General features: G+C 47.3%; 1 protein-coding gene across 4 annotated transcripts in view; it reads right to left on the reverse strand.

Annotated features, from left to right (window-relative positions):
- Positions 1 to 16,743, reverse strand: part of RDX (radixin) — a 152,537-nt gene that overhangs the window by 35,592 nt on the left and 100,202 nt on the right. For all 4 annotated transcript variants that reach the window (XM_074985020.1, XM_074985040.1, XM_074985011.1 and 1 more), the window contains one exon: positions 8,539 to 8,622. In XM_074985020.1, coding sequence (XP_074841121.1) covers positions 8,539 to 8,622 — 84 coding nt within the window. The remainder of the gene's footprint in view (positions 1 to 8,538; positions 8,623 to 16,743) is intronic.

The following is a 16,743-nucleotide window of genomic DNA, read 5'->3' on the forward strand; positions in this document are numbered from 1 at the left end:
GATGCGGCTCAACAAGGAGAAGTGTAGAGTCCTGCACCTGGGGTGGAAGAATCCCAAGCATTTTTACAGGCTGGGGACCAACTGGCTAAGCAATGGAAAGGGACCTAGGGGTTATGGTGGATAAAAGGCTGGATATAAGTAAACTGTGTCCTTATAGCCAAGAAGGCTAACAGCATACAAGGGTGCATTAGGAGGAGCATTTCAAGGAGATTTAGAGAAGTGGTTGTTCCCTTCTATTTGGCACTGGTGAGGCCACATCTGGAATATTTGTCCACTTTTGGGCCCCTCAGTATAAAAAGGATGTAGATGTGCTGGAGCAGGTTCAGTGGAGGGCAGCAAAAATGATTAAGGGGCTGGAGCACAAGACCTATGAGGATAGGCTGAGGGATTTGGGCTTGTTTTGTTTACAGAAGAGAAGACTGAGGGGTGATTTAATAGCAGCCTGAAGGGGAGCCCTAAAGAGAAGGGTGAGAAACTGTTCTCAGTGGTGTCAGATGGCAGATCAAGGAATAATGGTCTGAAGTTAAAGAGGGAGAGATGTAGATTGGATATTAGGAAAAACTACTTCACCAGGAGGGTGGTGAAGCATTGGAATGCGTTGCCTACAGAGGTGGTGGATTCTTCATCCCTCAAGGTTTTTAAATCCCAGCTTCACAAGTCCTGGCTGGAAGGACTTAGTGGAGGTTGATCCTGCTTGAAGCAGGGAGCTGGACTAGATGACCTCCTGAGGTCCCTTCCAGCCCTATGATTCTATAACAATTTTTCATGAAACATGATGGGGACACATCACACTCAGCACCTGTGACTGTAAGAAAGTGTAATCTGGAGGAATTAATAGAGCTGGGATTCAGGAGGTCCTGAGTTCTAATCCTGGCTCTACCTCTGAATCAACAGAGGATTAGGGAAGTCACTCAGTTTACTCATCTGTAAAAGGGGTTAGTACCTGTGTATAAGTACCCCAATTTTACAAACCACACAGCCAAGAATCATAGAATAGATAAATCAAGAATAAAGACTTGAGAGACTTCTTGAGAGGTAGAGAGGTTAAGTGGGTGGGCTACAGCTGCTATGTCAAAGATCTACATTAGCTGAGACAAATACAATCTCTCAATTATAAGACACTGATTAATAAGTATTTATGCATGATACAGACTCATTAACATCAGTCAAAAGAAGAAGCAAGCATATAACTCATGCTGTCCTGATTTTCAGTTATTTGTACTCACTTCTATTCCAGGGGTCGCTGTCCTGCTATGTCTGATGTCCCCAGCTGGATGGATGGATGTTGAGGCTGTACTGGGCCAAGGATGCTGCCAGAGGTATCCCAGCCTGGCACTTGCCACACCTTGGGAGGTCAGAGCCTAACCAGATGGTCACTTCACAAGAGTAATGGGTAGCTGCATCCATGCACTGAGTCTGGGGAAACCTAACCTAGCTTTCACCCATTCCCCACCACTACAACAGTTGCTACGGCAGCATCTAGGCTGAGCCTCCATTCCCAGAGGTTCAAAGTGCAGCGCACGCTGTCGCTGCTGTGGGGGCATAGCCAGAAAACATTTGGGGCTTTATCGATATGAATCCTCCTGGCTCCATCAGATGTTGTTTAGAGCACAAATGAGACTCTGCCATCCCCGTCCATTCTGGAATGTTCTTTGCATATCCTCTATTTTATCAAGTACCATAAATTTTCCCTCTCTGAGTAGTATTCAGAGAGGTTATTTCAGTCAGCTGCCCAAAGCTTAGTATATACTATTAAAATTAAGCAGTAACAACAAAAAGCCATAACAGAGAAATCATGATTTTCATTAGCTAGTAAATCAGGCAAATTGCAAAGGAATCTCATGGGATGAAGCCGGAGGCACCCGGCTTCCCCACAGCTTTCTCTTGCCAAAGAGCAAAGCCTTGCCAAAAAATTGAAGGTTAGACCTCAAAAAAGAAAATGTCACAAGAATCTTTTAATAATGGGAAGCATTTATTAATCTAAATACAGAGATCGGTGCCAGCTTTCCCTATAATATAGATCTTTTACAATTACAGTGGTTTCAGCTAATTTGTACCTCAAGTTGCAAGGACACTATTACACATTTCGACTTTGATAATGTATGATTAACAAGCATTTAAAAGAATGGTATCCAAAACTATGCAATTGTATTTTAACAAATCAATAATAAATAACATTTCAGAACAAAATACTTTATTAGGCAACCAAATAGATTTACCAGCACCTCAGTAGGCCCAGACACAGGGCTGGCCAGGGGGAGGGGCCGGACAGGAGGAGCAATAGGGAGCCAGCTCCTCTTTTCTTCTTTTTATTTTAAGCAAAAAAAGCACTGAAAAAATCTTAACAGGGGACTTTGGAGATATACAGCAAGGATGGTGAGGTTTAACTTGAGGAGATGAGGTGAATAAAACCCCAGATTTTTCCTGAAATGGGATTATTCTGTTCAGGAGTTTCAGTTCTAAATTCTGAGAACTTGATAAAAGTCAGTTTGCCGATGATAAATACACTTTATGTTGTTCTTCCTCGCCTATGAATGAAGGAGTGGCAAAAAGACAGGCTAGTTGCAGCCCATAAAATTAGCCTCTCACTTCCACTCTGGCCTCCAAATGGATGCGAAGAAAAAAAATTTTGTGATGACAGAGAGATGACTGCTAAAACAGAACATCTAAGTTACCTGAACCATCATGTTGGTGGGGTAAGGGAGGTCTCCACTGAGCTTCCTAATCAGTGGGGAAAAAAGGAGAAAACCAGAGATACTGAGATTTTAGACTTCCCATTTAACAGAAGACAGAAAATGCCTTAGACTGGAAACAAAGTAGTTTAGAGACAGTAAGTGGAAACAAAGCCTTCCACATTAAATCTTCCCACTATTAAGGGGTCTGCTGACATCCAAACATGCTCATGATCATGGGATAAGACACAATGCTGTAAGAAGGTAATTTGCTTCAAGCAATAGCTGCAAAAGGAAAAAAGTTTACTGCAACATACACCAAGTGGGGCTAACCAAGATGACTCATCCAATATTGTAAGTTTAGAACATCTCATTCCACTATGATGACCGTAATAGCCACAGAAAAATACTACATCTTTTCTCTGAAAACTTCCTATTTGTCTAACAGTGCAACTCAGCTACTGACTTAGGTCTACAAAGCCACATGTGGGTTTAGGGTTTGTCTGAATGATTTCTCTCTTCATATACAGGCATGGTATGTCAAAAAAGGGACTCAAGCCAACAATCTCTCAAAATATCTACAGGCTAGTTGTAAGTACTGCTGAGGCTGCCTGAAAGCCACGTAAGGAACTGATGAGCTCAATGGAGAGAATCGAATAGCTGTTGAGAAAGTTTGCACTTCTATTCATCCCATTCTGGGAAGCTATAAAATGCATGAAACTGATAATCTGGGCACAAGACTTTATGCAGTAGCAGATCATCCCCACCCAATACTGTATAGCTCCATCTACACGAGGGGTTGCCAACTGTTTTCCACGGGGGGTGGGGCACATGGCAATTTTTTTACATATTCCGGGGGCTGAACACAAAATAGCCCAAAACCCAAGAACCCTTGCTCCCAGGCTTAATCCCTCTCAGACCCAACCCCCCCTCCACCTACGTCATGTTGGAGTTGAAAGTTTTATTCTCTTTATATTTGTATTTTAGATTCAGTAATGTAGCAATGTAAAGGTAAAGATAAAGGTGCAAAGCTTATCCTCAGAGCCAGATGGCCAAGAAAGGAGGGGCGAAGCATGGGTGACGACAGACCTAATGGCATCAGAAAAGAACCATTGGTACAAGAAGTGATCAGATTGGCACACTGATGTCTCTACAGCATGGAGCAAGCACCCCTAAAGATGACTGATAAAATGAGCCCTTCAGAGATGTTTTGGGAATGACTGATATCAAAAAGATAACGTACCGGTCATGGACTGACACAGCAAAATCCATAGAGTTCAACAGAGAAAAAGGATTATAAAAAGCAGGGTGCTTTGCCATGGGACTTTGGGTTCCTCTTGCCACCAACTCCAGGACAGCATCGACTCAAGACCAACAAGGCCCTGCTCTCCCTCTGTGATCTATCTAGCTGGCCACTAGATTGATCTCGACTCTGGATTGGTAACTATAACATTGTCTGGTGGGACAGCGTGTATGGTGTCTGTGTGTGTGAATGACTGAAAAGCACATGCTACTGCTGTATTCTTAATAAATGCGGGTTACTGCCTTTTGCCCTATAAAAGATCTCGCTTGCTTCGTTTAAGCATAACACTCACCCAGGAGCTCCGTGTGCTGCCACTGCTGCCCCCTGCTGCACCTTTGCTAGGCTGCTGCTTCCTCCTCAGCACAGCTCCCCAGCTCCCCACAGCCCTCCTCCTCACTTCCACCCCATGTACAGCGCAGGCAGCTCCCTGCCCTATTGCACTGAAATAATGGGACTTGGTTGAATGGCCAGATCCCTCCTGCTGGCTGTTAAACCAACTAAATAGAGTTCCATTATTTCAGTGCAGCAGGGCAGGGAGCTGGAGGAGTCAGCGACGGCGGCAGCAGTGTCCGGAGCACAAATGGCTCCTTAAAGAGTCACCTGAGGCTCTGGAGCAGCAGGTTGCTGACCACTCGCCCCACAGCCAGCTTTCAAAATGGCACTGCTGACACCTCCACAGACCAGACAAAAAGGCTCTGTGGATTGGATTCTGACCCATGGGCCACGTGTCAGCCACCCTGGTGTACACTATGGGGTTTGCGTGACAATACGGGCATTTTGTCAACAGAAAACCCCAAGCGTCTACACGTCGAACGAAGGCAGCACCTTTCCTGACAGTTATGTCTCTTCCCCCATGAGGCAAAATGCCTCTGTCGACATATTCTGTTGACAAAACTGTAGCGTAGAGGCGTCAAGGGAGAAGCTTTTGTCAGCAGAAGACCCACCAATGGCGTTGGCCAGCTGGAGCTGGGAGATGCCATGTTCACTGCAATCACAGCTCTATGCTCTGTGCCACTGCCCAATCTTAAAAGGTACAGGGAGCCTTGGAAATCCCGCAGCAGGAAGCGGGCAGCATGCATGCAGCAGAGGCATCACACTCTCTGCTGCCTGTTCCCCACCCACATCCTGCAGCCACAGACACGACATGGCAGCATCGCAAACACCCCACAACCCTCCGGCCCCTCCAGGAAGTAGGGAGAAGACCCCCAGGTCCCACCCTGAGGCACAAAGACATGGGTCCCGTTGTGGACCAAGCCCAAGATTCGGGACCTGCTAGGCCTCTGGTTCAAAGAAGCCATCTCACTTGACCTGGTTGCAAAAAGGTGGAATGCCCTGGGCTACAGTTGGGTTGCCACCACCATGGTGGCATGCAGTCAGCCTGCCCAGACCATGGAACAGGCCCAGGCAAAAATAAAGGAGCTGTGTCAGGGCTATACCCGGGCACAGGATGCCGCACGCCACTCGGGGGCATGATGGGCAAGCTGCCCATATTACACTGAGCTGCACGACCTCCTGAAGGTGGAGGACTCCTCCCCACCTGCGACCCCCTGGACATGGCTGAGGAGGGCCTCCTCAAGCCAGAGCCCCACCCAGGATCCAAGCTGACCTGAAGACAAAGGGTAATGCCACCTCCATCAGCAACGAGGTGACCCTCATCACCACCTTGGAGTCAGACCCCTCCTCCAGTTAGGGCACCTCTAGGACCTCCCTGTACATTTGAGAGATCTTCCAAGTGAGAACCCCAAGGGTCACACACCCTGGAGCAAGAGGGGTGGTCTGGCTTGGGTGGGGTCCTACCCTGAAGGCCCAAAACACACACGTGTGCAAGACAGCGTGTTCCACCCAGACCAACCATGCAGTCTCGGGCACAGGCACTAGCCCACTGCCACCCCCATGGGAGGTCCCAGAAGTCCCTGTGAAGGCACCCTCCAACACGGCTGAGAGTGGGACAGCTGCAAGGGCGATGGCTCGACCCCAGTCACACCACTGAGGACTGCAGCTCTCAGCTCATGGGCACAATTGTATGCAGCAGGCAGCACATGCCCCCATGGACAATGCCTTGAGACGCCCAGCCCAGCTACCACCCAAGTGGGGACCCCACCATGGCCAGACAACCCTCCTTGACTAGCAGCCCGTTGGGCAAGTGGGGGTGTGCGACCCAGTACCCACAGCACCATGGACTCCATGTGTAGTAGGGCCTGCCTGTGCTTCCGGGACATCCCAATATCGCAGCCTGTGGGTGGGGGCTTCCGCTCACACCAGGGTGGGCCTTGGGATGCTGCACATCAGGAAGGACTCTCATTCTGTCCTCCTTGACTCCCTTACACAGCTCCACTGTTGGGAGGCTGGGATAGCCCCACACAGTGCGCAGAGGCAGTCAAAAAGGCAAATAGGATGTTAGGTATTATTTAAAAAAAAAAAAAAGAAAATAAGACAAGGAGAATCTTACTGCCCCTACATAAGTCTATGGTACACTCATCTTGAATACTGGCACTGGAAAAGGGTTCAGAAAAGGGCAACCAGAACGATTAGGGGCTTGGAATAGGTCCTGTATGAGGAGTGACTAAAAAGATTGGGACTTTTCAGTTTAGAAAAGAGGAGGCTGAGGGAGGACATGATACAGGTATATAAAATTATGACAGGTGTGGAGAGGGTGAATAAGGAGAAGTTATTTACTTGTGCCCATAATACAAGAACTAGAGGACACCAAATGAAATTAATGGGTAGCAGGTTTAAAACTAATAAAAAAGTTCTTCTTTACTCAGCACATAGTTAACCTGGGGAACTCCTTGGCAGAGGAGACTGTGAAGGCTAGGACTATAACAGAATTTAAGAAAGAGCTAGATAAATTCATGGAGGTTAGGTCCATAAAAGGCTATTAGCCAAGGGTAGGAATGGTGTCCCTGGCCTCTGACTGTCAGAGGCTGGAGATGGATGGCAGGAGACACATTGCTTGATCATTGTCTTCAGTCTACCCTCTCTGGGGCACCTGGCATTATCCACTGTCAGTAGATAGGCTTCTGGGCTGGATGGACCTTTGGTTTGACCCAGTATGGCTGTTCTTATGTTCTCCCCACGAGCCAACACCAGGGAGGAGCAAGAGTTGGAGGAGCCACAGAGACCACCAGCACTGGGACATGTCAACACCCCTGTCATGGCTCCTTCCCCACTCTAGCAAGACAAATGCAGACGTGGGGGCCAGCAAAAGTACCTCCAAAACCTTATCGACTAGGTTTTGGTATAAACTCTCCCCCCTCCCCCCCCAAAATCCTAAGAAAACCTTAGATTTTGGGAACAACATTCACTGCCATCACCCAATAATAATAAGGAAACCAGGGGAAATTCTCAGCCCCAAAAAGTAAAAAACCAGGACACAAACATTAACCAATACCAGGTTAATAAAAAGAAAAAAAGAGAGAACTTTTATTACTACAACAATATTCGTGTTGCAATCCTAATAACTAGATGGAAGAGTCACAAAGTAAAACACATGGGGAGTCTTCACCATGGGGCTAGAACTTAGTTACCAGGAGAGTAAAAACATTTCTAAAAAGTGCACAGACATCAGATCCCACTTCCCAAACCATAAAACAATAAAGCCTAACAGATTTATCTAAACTTTACCCTACTTACAGAAGATTGGAGGGCCTCTTCTTGGAGGGAAATATTCTATGTCTGTCTCCCTCATGGTTGGAAAGAAGAAACAGGAACAGAGAACGGAAAAAGGAGGAGCCAAAAAATTTCTTTGTCCCAGTTTGAAATTCTTACCTACATTCCTATAGGCCAAGCCCACCTGGCTAAGGAGGTTAACCCTTTTACTCCCAAGCTGCTGGCTAACCCTCATGATCATGACAACCCCACTGTAGTGGGGAGCAGGACCATGGCCAATGGGCTCATTACTGTGGCGAGGAGGACCGGGGGGCCTCAGGCAGGTCATCAATCTCATGGAGTGGCAGCTATGGGCTGACAAGGCATGGTGGGCATGGGACTGGGAGTGGCAGACATCTACACGAGACCAGCTGGTGTCCCACATAGACATTGTCACCAGCATCTGGTGGAATCAGCAGGCCCAGCCACCCATACCCACTGCCCCTGCTCCCCCTGCCCGACTTTCCGCCAGCAATCCTGGACTTCATTCAGTGGATTCTGTCCACGTCCCCTCCCAGGAGCACACGTCTCCATCTCCCAGACCCTCCCTGCTCCCCGCACTGACAGATTATGAAAGGGTATTGAAAGTCATATAGACACAATGAATACACCTAATTCTGGTATACCCCTAGAATAGAATTGAGAATATTCATACAAAATACTATTAATTTCAAGACATTGATATTTGTAATTCAGCTAAAGCTGGCTGCTTATCCATTCTTGGAAAGTTGTCCTTGTGCTTAATGCTTTGCTTCTGAACTGAAGAGAGGTGAATAAAGCTGATTATTAGGATAGCTTGGATTAATCTGAAGGTATTAATTGGAAAGTGTGAACAGAAATCTGCAAACTAATGTTTTGTGAAATACTGTAGCATTTTGTCCACTTTAGCCATGATTATTACATATAAAGGGTTACCTGGTCAAAGAGCTGTTTGCCAGTTGTATTGGGTTGGATGGCAAATTCCAACTCTGCATCCATTGTTGTAACTCTTACGTTGATCTGTGGAGAACAATACAAAATTCTTAGACAGTATGTATTGTACAATGCTTTCAGACAACTGTGACTAGCTCTTAAGAAAAAAATGTTAGTATATTGAGGTCATTTACCATGTAGCAAATATAATTTAATCTTACTTGTACACAAGACACAGAAGATATAACGGCCAAAAGTAAATCTATAGTTTAAAAAATATATTTACTTTCATTCAGGATTAAAATATCTTTGGTGTAATATTTAAGTCAGGATTTGAAAATCGAAGGGTGTAACAAAGTTCAAAAATTATTATGTAACTGGACAAGTAAAATAACTAGAAATAGAATATGGAGCCACTCAGCTACTGGACCATTCCACTTTGTTCAGGATGATAGCAATCAAAGGCTAGTACCATTTGACAGATGCCTGGTGGCCTACATTGGGTGAGTTGTCCATCCGTTCAATTTCTATTCTGGAGATACCATCACTGCAGCTAACCAGGTTAATTACAGAATCATGGGCACATTCTCCTGTTCCTCAACTAACATCATATATGCCATCATGTGCCAGCAATGCCCACGCACCACATATATAGGACAGACTACAAACACTCTTCGACAAAGGATGAACGGACACAGAACAGACATCAAAAATCTCCAAATACACAAACCTGTGAGCCAGCACTTTAATGGAGTGGGCCATTCTGTTAAAGACCTGAAAGTTTGTGTTCTACTGAAAAGGGACTTTAACAACCGGCTACAGAGCAAATGCTCAGAACTAACATTCATATTCAAATTTGACACATTAACACATGGTTTCACCAGGGACAGCAATTACCTGACCCATTATAAGGACCCATATATATTTTGATGTTTTATCTAACTCTCAACTCCCCCCCGCCATCCCTCTGCTCTTCTGATTTGCCAACTTTGATAACAGTTTCTGTACCTCTGTGCTTTATATATTGAGTCTGTTCTGGTAAGGCTATGATCTGAACAAGTGGGTCTGTCCCACAAAAGCTCATCACCTAATAAATTATTTGGCCAGTCTTTTTAAAGTGCTACATGACGGCTTGTTTTGTTTCAATGCACCCTCAGTTGGAAATTGACCAGAGAGGCCAGTGTGATGTAGTGGGGGATACCTGTGTGTATGTGTGTGGCTCACAGAGGGTGTGGGGCTCCTGCTGAGGGTAACTGAGGTGACCAGGTGACACCTCTGGATTGCAGACAAAGGAGGTGGAGGACCCTGAGGGGTTTGAATTGAAACTGGGAGCTGGAAAGCAGTTAGTCTGGGCTGGGAGAGAGAGAGAAAGAGAGAGAGGAGGGAGCAAGACCCCAGCTCTGGGGGGCCCCTCGGGGCCTCCTCTCCCCAGTGTGGATTGGACTGTGTCTCTGATTGCTGTACTGACTTTTCTGTAAGACACTGTGCCCTGTCAACTAATAAACCTGCTGTTCTCCTGCTGAGTGAGAGTCACTCCTGCCTGCAGATGGGGTGCAGAGCTTGGGAACCCCTGAACCCCACCACACTGGTGTCAGCAGTGGGATGTACTGCACCCCAAGGATGGAGCATCCAGCAGTAAGTGACGGCGGCCCAGGAGGAAGAAGGGGGACCAGCAAGACCCAGGTGTGCTGATGGGCAGTGAGGTGCAGTTCCCCAAGGCGGAGGAGCCTGTGGCTGAACCCGAGCAACTGCGGTCGTGGTTACTTGTGGGAGTCCATTGGAGTCAGTCCCAGAAGGCTGAGGGGCCGAGGGCCCAACCCTCGGGAACAAGTGACCCGTGAGGAGGCTGACACGCTGAATGGAGTTCTTCCCAAGAGAGTGTGCTCATGGTCCTTGAGAGCAAGTGTCACATCTGAGAAGGGGTTCACCTGGGAGTCTGTTGGAGTTGGTCCCAGAAGGCAGAGGGGCCTACGGCCCAACCCCGGGGAGCTTGTGACCCGCAAGGAGTCTGGCACACTGAAAGGATTCTTCCAGGAATCATGGAGTGCAGAGGGCATCAGCCTGAAAGCCTGCAACCACGCTCAGCAACTTCACTGTGAAGCAACAGCACCTGGAAACTGAATTGAGGTTAAAGGAGCTGGACAAGGCAGCATGGATGTACAATAGCAGAGTAGAGGGTTAAGGAAACTCCTGCAGGAGTGAGCCCAGATTGGGGCAAGGAACCCTGGACTGCATAGAGCTCTGAACTGAGTGGCCCGCCACACCTCAAAAGGAGGGAAGGAGCAATTCCAACTCATCGTCTACTAGTGGCCAAGACAGATCTGCAAAGTTTTCCAGGCCTGGGCTGAGGAAGGGTGCCTGTGCAGGAAAGTGGCTTGTCCGCTGGGAATGGCAAGTTGTCAGAGAGAAGCTGCCTCACCTTCTGGGTATGTGTCGAGACCAGCCAGGAGGGCTGGGACAAAGGAGAGAGTGTCTGTCTGTGTTGAACAGCAGCAGCACGCCTGGGGAGAGAGCAGAGCCTGCATTTGAAAAAGGTGCCAACGAGGAAACTAGTCCATTGTCTGAGGAAGATTCCCCAGCCTGGGGTAGCTGGAGATGTAACCACCAGGAAAGAGCATTCCAGGTGTGACTCTGAATTCAGCCATTCCCTCTGTTCCAGCCCCCATGGCTCTGGGATGGGCAGTGGTATCCCTAATAAAGACGTTGGTCCTTGGTGGAACAAAGGGTGCTTCTGCTTCTAGGGAAGTGAATCCTTTGTCTGAGCCTGTGGGGGCTCAAGATTAGGCTAAGATCCCAGAGTTAGATCTGAGTGCAGCTGAAGCCCAGATGGGAAGTGGACCTACCTCTGTGTCTCTCAGGGAAGATGGTGCTTTAACTTGGTTTGATCCAGTTAGTATCATCAGGGAATCCCAGAGGCCAGATGATTCTGGTACTTGTTCTTTGCCTGATGTGGAGGTGTTACTGGGAGAGGGTGAGAGGACTCTGTCCGTCCAGAGTCATCCTCTAGCCACGACACAGGAAGAGCAGACTGGCAATGGAGTTATGCTGTCTGATGAAAATAAAGAAGCTAGTACCAGAAGGGAGGAAAGGGATCCTAACCTTTTGTCTAGTGGTACTAGCTGTCTGCCTGGAAGGGGACTATGTGGGAATCTGCCTGATGGGCCAGAAATGATCCTGGGTGTAGGTGAAACCCAGGAGTTGGTTGTGACTCAAAGGAGCAGTGCCCCTGTGGAGCCAGACAAGGGTGAGGAGTTGTTTGAGGGAGCTCTTGAGGAAGAGAATTTCCCTGAAACTTTTCCAGCTCAATCTGTGGGGACTGCAGAAAATGGAAGTGAAGGGAAGGAGAGTGAACAGGAAAAGTGCTTGTGTGTAAGCGTCCGAGCCAGCCCTGTGCCTGTGGAGGAGTTTGTTTTAGCTCCTGATGGCCAGGACCTACATGACTGTGAAACCACTGGTTGTGCTCTGGAAAGGTCCAAAGCAGGCAGTGTAAAGGTTTCTCAGGAATTGAAAGTTGGTCCAAGTAAAGTGAAAACTATCAAGGAATGTGAACAGCCCTGTGATAACCAAAGAAAACAGCTGCACAGTCAATCTCTGTAGAATGCAGGAGAGCTCCAGCAATTCCGCATCTCCAGATGATGGAAACACTTATATTCTCATAATGGACTACACTTCTGATTCCATGGGGAGGCAGAAGTTGGAAGTGGAAGGACAAAGGAGGGCCAGTAAGGGATTAACAGGGATTCCTTCATGTGGATTCTGCATCTGGGACTCATAAAGCAACAAAGCCACACACTCTCTAAGACATTGAAGAACCACCTGATCAGCATCCTGTACAGCAAACAGGAAATCAAAAGAGAGCTCTCTAATCTGGAGACCCTCATAAATGAACAATCTTCCACGCAAACCTCCACATGGCTGGACTTTACTAGAACAAAACAGGAGATTTACAACACACATTTCTCTTCTCTATAGAAGAAAAAGAGACTGTAAACTATCTAAACTCCTACTTTCCACATGGGGCTACAATAGTGATACCCTTAACTCACCCAGCAATATTATCTATCCAACTACATACTCAGCCCGGCAGAAAAATCTGCCCTTTCTCGAGGACTCTCTTTCTGACCCACCATCCCCACAAACTTGATACAGTTCTGTGGTGATCTGGAAGACTTTTGGCCGTCTAGGACTCAAGGAATACTTCCAACACAACATGTAACAGCACACTGACCCACAGGTACCCTCCCACCTACAGTACAAGAAAAAGAATTCTTCATGGACTCTCCCTGATGGTCAAAATGACAAACTGAACCTATACATAGAATGCTTTCGACAGCGTGCACAGGCAGAAATTGTGGAAAAACAGCATCACTTACCCCATAACCTCAGTCGTGCAGAACGCAACACCATCAACAGCCTCAGAAACAACTCTGACATTGTCATCCAAGAGGCCGACAAGGGAAGTGCTGTTGTGATCATGAATAGGACAGACTACCAAAAGGAGGCTACCAGGCAACTCTCCAATACCACATTCTACAAGCCTCTGTCCAAGGATCACACTGAGGAATACAAAGACCCTCCCTATACAAACACAGGAACAGATTTGCACAGACACACCCCTTGAACCCAAACCACGTTTATTCTACCTGCTCCGCAAGATCCATAAACCTGGGAATCTTGGATGCCCCATCATCTCAGGCATTGGCACCCTTACCGCAGGATTGTCTGGATATGTGGACTCTCTACTTAGACCCTATGCTACCAGCACTCCCAGCTTTCTTTGAGATATCACTGACTTCCTCAGGAAACTACAGTCTATTGATGATCATCCTGAAAACACTATTCTGGCCACCATGGATGTAGAGGCCCTTTACACCAATATCCCACATGAAGATGGACTCCAAGCTGTTAGAAACATTACCCCTGATGAGACCAAGGCACAAATGGTGGCAGAGCTTTGTGACTTTGTCCTCACCCCCAACTATTTCAGATTTGAGGACAAATTATACCTTCAAATCAGTGGCACTGCTATGGGCACCCGCATGGCCCCACAGTATGCCAGCATTTTTATGGCTGACCTGGAACAATGTTTTCTCAGTTCTCGTCCCCTAGCACCCCTCCTCTACCTGTGCTACCTTGATGACATCTTCATCATCTGGACCCATGGGAAGGAGGCTCTTGAAAAGTTCCACCGCGATTTCAACAGTTTCCACCCCACCATCAACCTTAGCCTGGACCAGTCCACACAAGAGATCCACTTCCTGGACACTATTCTGCACGGAAGTGATGGTTACATAAATACCACCCTATACTGAAAACCCACAGACCGTTATACTTATCTACATGCCTCCAGCTTCCATCCAGGGCATACTACACGATCCATTGTTTACAGACAGGCACTAAGGTACAACCGTATTTGCTCTGATCCATCAGATAGTGACAAACATCTACAACACCTTTACCAAGCTTTCCTCAAACTACAATACCCACCCATGGAAGTGAGGAAACAGACTGACAGAGCCAGACTGGTACCCGGAAGCCACCTGCTACAAGACAGGCCTCTCAAGGAAAACAAGAGAACACCTCTGACCATCACATACAGCCGCCACCTAAGGCCTCTCCAACACACCATCAGTGATCTGCAACCCATCCTGAACAGTGATCTTTCACTCTCAGACCTTGGGAGGCAGGCCTGTCCTCGCCTCCAGACAGCCTGCCAACCTTAAACAAATCCTCACTAGCCACTATAAATCACAAACCAGTGGCTCTAGGCCTGGAACCAGCCCCTGCAACGGTCCTTGCTGCCAACTCTGCTCACATATCTACACCCGTGACATCATCACAGGACCTAACATCAACCATACAATCAGGGGCTCCTTTACCTGCACATCTACTAATATAATATCTGGCATCATGTGCCCGCAATGCCCCACTGCAATTTAGATTACCCAAACTGGACAGTGTCTACGTAAAAGAATAAATGGACATAAATCAGACATCAGGAACGGTAATGTACAAAAGCCCTTGGGGGAACACTTCAATCTCCCTGGACACTCAGTAGCAGATTTAAGGGTGGCAGTCCTGAAACAAAGAAGTTTCAGAAATCAAATGGAGAGAGAAATCTCTGAGTTGCAACTTATTTGCAAATTTGACTCTGTTGACCAAGGATTAAACAGAGACTGGGAGTGGCTCGCAGCGTACAAAGGCAGTTTCTCTGCCCTGGGTGTTAAAATCTCTCCATTAGACTCTGACAGTGGCTCATATCCCCATCTCATCTGACTTGTTTTTTCTTCTTTTGATACCTACTATTGATAATGGGCCATTTCCACCTCGCTGAATAGACCTTGTCAGCTCTGGCCCTCCCTCTTACTGGGACCGCACTCTTTAAATATCCTTCTGAAACCACACCCCCCCCCCACTCACGCAGCTGATGAAGCGGGTCTTTGCCCATGAAAGCTTATACTCCAAAATATTTGTTAGTCTATAAAGGTGCCACAAGACTTGTTGTTGTTCTCAAAGCTACAGACTAACATGGCTACCCCTCCGACAACAGAGCAGCAGTTTGGTTATGCAAATTTCCAGACTGGCTGGGAGGGGCAGTCTCCCTGAGGATCATCAATAGCTTAGCTCTTGTTAGAAGGGAGGTCACACCCAGAGAGATCAGATTTCCACCCATGGGGCAAGGGGAAGATTCAAACTTGGTTTTGCAAAGGAAAGGCCTCAGCCATTTAGTCCCAAAATGCCAGATTCTCAAGGATGTTACACAAAGGTTGTGGTATACCAAAAAACAATGCAAATGTACAATTGCAATGGGTTTGTTCTTGTTATTCACACTGACTGCTGTAACCAATGGGTACTGCTACCAAAAGCTGTAGAATTGTGCCATGTACTGAATGTTTGGAAGAACTATGTAACATGACAGTGATGTATAAACATGATCTGTATGTTGAAGGAGTTTGTAATTCTGAAATGTCACTGTTGTTTCTGTAACTAGTCTTGCAGCCTCTCACATGACCAGGAACATTCCAAACCTATTGTGTGGCACAGAGGGGGAAACTGAGGCACACAAGCATTTTGGTAGTATGGCTAAATGCCAACGGTGGAAAGCATTTGTACCTTCCTTTGCGGGACTGTAACTGAATTCCAAACATTTACTGGAGCAGCTGTATGGACTGGTGGGCAGGCGGGGCAGGGGCCCAGACCAGAGAAGAACCATTTGATCTGCTGGTGCTGCAGCAGCTGTATGGGCTCTGCCTGCCCAACCTGAGAATGTGGCTGATGGACTGGAGACTGAAGCAGGGAGACCAACCAATCTGACAGAACCAACGGGACTTGCCTGACCGCATTACATGTAAGGGGCCCATACCAAACTCCTTACGTGGTACCTCCCCCTGTTGGATTATGACATGGACATGGTACACATCAAGGGAGCACTGAGGGTACAGTCGATGCCCTATCACGCAGGGAAGGCCCTGAACTTCCTCAGGTCACCGGTTGAGTGACCCTGCTCAGTTTGGTCTGGAAGTGGGGAGAGATGTGATGCAGTGGGGGATATGTGTGTGGCTCACAGAGGGTGTGGAGCTCCTGCTGAGGGTAACTGAGGTGACCAGGTGACACCTCTGGATTGCAGACAAAGGAGAAGGTGGAGCCCGAGGGGTTTGAATTGGAACTGGGAGTTGGAAAGCAGTTAGTGTGGGCTGGGGGGTGGGGGCAAGGCCCTGGATCCAGCCCAACACGGATTGGACTGGCCATCTCTGATTGCTGTACTGACTCTTTTGCAAGATGCTGTGCCCTGTCGGCCAATAAAGCCACTGTTCTCCTGCTGAGCGAGAGTCACTCCTGCCTGCAGACGAGGTGCAGAGCTTGGGGACCCCAAACCCCAACATAGCCAGGTACTGACAATTAGGTCCTTTCACTCCTGGAACAGCTCTTATTTTTACAATTAGCAAAGCAGCACGAAAAAGATGGCACTAGCTCTAATCATGTTCTCTCTCTCTGGTGGAGAGGGAAACTATCACCACTCATTTATTCATCTCACTTTTGCCAGAACCATTCCCCTGGACTCTGAAAAGGAAATGAAAGAAAAAAAAAATCCTATTTTCCTTTTGGTGTCATTTAGAATGATATCTAAAAAGGAGTGGCAATTCTGAATATATATTTTAAATGATGTAACTTGTGAGAAATGAGACCAACTGTAGGCTTGGAAAAACA

This window comes from Carettochelys insculpta, chromosome 1, assembly GCF_033958435.1.
Source record: "Carettochelys insculpta isolate YL-2023 chromosome 1, ASM3395843v1, whole genome shotgun sequence".
Classification (NCBI taxonomy): Eukaryota; Metazoa; Chordata; order Testudines; family Carettochelyidae; genus Carettochelys; species Carettochelys insculpta.